General features: G+C 45.4%; 1 protein-coding gene across 1 annotated transcript in view; it reads right to left on the bottom strand.

Annotated features, from left to right (window-relative positions):
• Positions 1 to 4601, bottom strand: part of FAM184B (family with sequence similarity 184 member B) — an 80179-nt gene that overhangs the window by 30328 nt on the left and 45250 nt on the right. The window contains exon 7 of the mRNA XM_012807459.2: positions 4076 to 4183. Within this exon, the coding sequence (XP_012662913.1) occupies positions 4076 to 4183 (108 nt within the window). The remainder of the gene's footprint in view (positions 1 to 4075; positions 4184 to 4601) is intronic.

Here is a 4601-nt window from a genome sequence, read left to right on the forward strand (position 1 = left end):
CATTCTCAAGTTCATGTGACAATCTTTCAAAGATAGCATTAGGTACACTTTAAAATAGAATAACTAATCTAATGAAGTGTCACTGAAATGATTACAGGGGACTGTAATAGATACCATAAAGTCACCTCACATTTATAGACTCCTTAGCAGTTTTGGGAAGTACCTTCTCAAGCTTTCTTCTGTTCACTATCATAAGTCTCCAGGATACAGGATACAGAGGGCAGGGATGACCTCTGCCATTTTGTGAACAAGGAATATGGCATCATGGCTTAGAGCACAGGCCCTAAGGCCATTCTTTGGCCTTTAGTTTTTCTGTAAGGTGAGGATATTATTAATACTTGTGTCAAAGCGTTATTTGATGACTGTTTACAGCTCTAAGTTCTTGGCACATAGTCAGTGCCTTATCTGTGCTTGTCATTATAATGAGGAAACTGATCTCAGGAAGGTCTTGGAGTTGCCTGAGGTCCCTGGGGTAGAGAGGGGGCAGAACCCCTATCCTGACCCTTAGATGGAGATGCTGCCCTGCCCTATGCTGACCTTTTGGATTCCAGTGAATCTCAGCTGATGCCAGAAGGCTCTCCATGGAGTGAATGGCAGCCTGCTTCATTCCATGTCAAAAGGAACTAGGCCCCTTAAGTCACACCTGATGGAGAGTGCTGGCCCCTAATGGCCAGGAGACACTCAGGACGTCACAGATAAGAACCTGTGAGCATCCATCTGCTGACCGCCAGGACAACTGTCGCCTTAGAGTCACATGGTCCTCCGGGTATGGTACATGGAGACTGCTGACAGAAAATCACACAGGCCTCCAGTGAGAGGGACACGTGTCAGTCCATGAGAGCATCAGAGCACCACCGCTCCCTTCCCACAGGCCTCAGGGGTGCTGCCTTGTGCAGCTTACCCAACACCTTTTCCTGGTGAAGTCATGTTCAAATTTCAGCATCAGGCAGATGTCAGCAGATTTCACTCTTCTGGAAAACCTTCCTGCACTCTCCCCCAGGTAGAAAACGTGCTCTCCCACAGAAGCTGCCAAGGAATCTTCTTGCCATTATTACAACACTCATCATACCAGAACATTATTATGTTTAAGTAAATATTTATTTTCCCCACTTGAGTTTGAGCCCTCCAAGGACCAAGATTGGACCTCATGAACTTGATATCCAGATGCAAGGCCTGTGCACTGACAGCAATTGTGAGTATTTGCAGAAATGGAATGACTTGAATAACAGTTATCAGAATTGACTGTCCGTTTCCTTCTGGACAGAGAACAGGCAAGAACCTCTATGAAAACTTCAATTCTTCTCTACCCCCCGGTGCAGTGTGATCCAGGCACACCAAAGAAGCCTTTGGGAAACAAGTTTTCCTTCAGAATTGCCAAGACTAAAATGGCTTTCTGGAAACCAATTGATGAAACTTCGAATCAAAGAGAATTAGTAGGAGCCCGGCAAGAGAGACCAGGACAGAAGACTCAGTAAGGTCCCAGCTAAATTTGGTGGGGACACAGCCACACCCGGGCTGGCAAACCTCTCTCAGCATATCCTGGGAATGGAGTGGAGAGTCCCCTCTCCATTGGTATTATTATTTTTCCTTCTCTTGGCTTGCTGACATGCTCTGGCAGAACAGCTAAGGGCCTACACTGAAACCCCTGAGTGTTAAACAAACTTAAATATGATAGCCCCACCATCCAGCAAGAGCATCCTTGGGCAAGCTGTCATTTAACATCCTGACCTAGCATCCCTGTTTCCACCAGCAGATCAGCCATCAGATTGCTCACCCCCTTACCTACTTCTGCCCCTCTCACAGGCCTGTGTGGTTGCAGGCATGACCACACTGCAGGGTGGTGCTCACGCATTGAATTACAAATCTTCTCTGATTGGCAGAGTTCAGAAAGTTTTTAGCTCCCTATCTACCTTGGTGAGGTTGTGTAGCTACAGGTATCTGTGTGGCTGGTGGGAATATACGTGGGGGAGCAGCTCAGTGGGAGGTGGTGGGCAGTATTTATAGAAGTTGAACACACATACTATTGGACCCACCCAGTTCCACGGCAGTACGGGTTAGCATCTGTGGAGCTTTTACATGTGCCGGGTGCTGTATGCAGCACTGGATGGGTATTAGTTTATTCAGTCCTCAAACAAACGTTCTGAGGTTGGTGGCATCATCATCTGTGATTTCTAGCTGACAGTGCTGAAGTAGAGAGACATTAAATCGTCTGCCTAAGATTTTCCAACTAATAAGAATGCAGGGTCTGATTCGGGGATCAGCTTGCCTAGCGACCACACTACCCTAGGTCCTTCCACAGTGCTACACACTGAAGTATTACCTAGAATTGCAAAAACAAAGCCCATTTAAATGTCCACCATAAAAGAACAATTAAATATCTTACAGTTTTTCTGTTCAAAGGAGAGCTAGACAGTTGTTACGGTTTTAAAGAAGTTGATGGACGTGTACTGATGTGTTGCTATTCCCAAGTTATAAAAATTGAAGTTAAGAAAAGAAAAGCAGAATGTAGGAGAATAAGCTATCGTTTGTGGGGAAGAAGAACATCCGTAATGATGCCTCTGTGTGTACCAGATAGTACTGAAAGGATATAAAAGAAGAGATAAAATAAAACAAAACCAGAACTCTTCTAGGAAGGGGGGACATGGACGGTAGAATATATTCCTTAATATACCTTTTGAATTCTGTACCACAAATATGGATTGCTTATTCGAAAATAGAATTTAATTTGAAAAAGCAAACAATACCGGCAAAGTGCATGATGGTTCCCTAGCAGAAAACACTGCCCCAGATGTTTAATTCTATTATGAAATGCAATCATCGTGTGCAAGCTATTTGTTTATGTATGTTTCCCCGCTCCAGCATTCAGCGCAGAGGCTGGCACCTCCTAGAGGTGCAAATTGACCGCAAATGACTGTGGAATGAATGAATGACGTGTGTACTGAGCTGAGTCAAATGGAACTGGTGTTTGTTGAGGTTCCTCCAGCAACTCCACATATGGGGAGTCTGCACTGCCCTCCCAGGCTCAGCAAGGGACAGTGTTCTAGACTAAGGAAGGTCGGGGGCAGGCTGAGATGCACGGTGGATGGAGCCATGGTTCCCAACATGCACTTGAATTCTGGGCATCTCCAGTGCTTGCTTTGCTTAGCTGCAGCAGGAGACATTTGTGGTTAAGATAGTTTGTTGGGAGGTGGATGCTATTGGCGTCTGGTGAGAAAAGGCTGGGATGCTGCTAAATATAACACAGCAAACAACACAGCCCCTGCAACAGGAATCATCCAACCCCAAAGTCAAGTGCTAAACTGGGAAGCCCTGAGACGTGATAGCACGGGCTCATGGGCAATGTGACCAGGACTGGGGGACTTGTTCACAAGCCTGGAACTTCTCTGTGCTTGTATCCCCTGCAGTAGACAATACAGCCTGCAGTAGAATCTATCTGAATTGCACTTTTGTTTTTATTTTCCAGCTTATCTACTTTGTTTTAAATTTAATATCATCAAGGGAGGATACTAGCCAGCTCAGGCCCATCTCCCTGCCACATTCATTCTGAGGAGCTGAGGAATACCTCAGTATCACAGAACAACCTTTCCCGAAAACCCTTTGGGGGGGGGGAGGTTAGTGAAAAGGTCAGCTGTACCTGGGGCCAAAAGTTCTCTTGAATGCTAGCTCAAGGCTGGTTCTTGAGAAACTCGGGGAGAATGAAAATGAAACCGAGAAAAAAATAAAATTTCTGCCTGTTTCTCAGGAAGCAACCTTTGTTAGCACTCTGTGCTTCAGGCCCAGCAGCATGAAGGCCCCCACCCCAGCTGCCAGCCAGGCTGCTCGCAGGGAGGGAGTGAAGACAGGCCTGACAAGTCTTATTCTTTTTCAAACCACACGGATAATCACTTAAAACTCTATTTTCTTTGTGGTTTTTGCAAATGGATTTTGTGCTGATTTTTTTTCCTAAGCATTTTGGCAGAGCTGAGGGGTGACTGCACAAGAGCCCATTAGCACCAGCATGTGTCACTGGGGACACCAAAGTGCTGAGGCGCAGAAGAGAAATATCCTAATTAAAGCAAAAAAAGCAAGAGGTTACCTGGGTCTCTGGAATGCAGGGGTGTGGGCAGTCTGGATCTTGGGGTTTCTCCACAGCTCTTCCAGGGCGAACAATATTTTGTTGGATAAATTCTTCCAGCCTTAAAACCTAAAAAAGAAGAAAAGAAACGCTGGGAAGTGAAACAAAAGTCCTCCTTCCTGGCTCTGGTCACATTAACCTGGGAATCAATTCTTCTGGGTCTGTCTGCCCTGGGGAGAGTGTCCCATTAAAACAGCGGTTCTCAAGCTGTGGGTCACCACCCATAGGAACTGTACTAAAGGGTTGCGGCATTAGGAAGGTTGAGAACCACTGCATTAGACAAATACCACACGTGCTTCTATAAATGCCATTTCTAACTAGCTAGTGGCGTCATCTTTCCAGAAGAAGCTGAGTCTAGCATGTTGACAGGGTTCCACTCTTTCCTGTAAATTATTTACACACATATTTCTCTACTAGATCTGTACAATGGCTTGCATACTGTTTCTGGAATGCCATTTGATTTCTTTTTTAAAGAAAATGAACTGCT

This window comes from Otolemur garnettii, unplaced genomic scaffold (genome assembly GCF_000181295.1).
Source record: "Otolemur garnettii isolate 467f Iridium unplaced genomic scaffold, OtoGar3 scaffold00069, whole genome shotgun sequence".
Classification (NCBI taxonomy): Eukaryota; Metazoa; Chordata; class Mammalia; order Primates; family Galagidae; genus Otolemur; species Otolemur garnettii.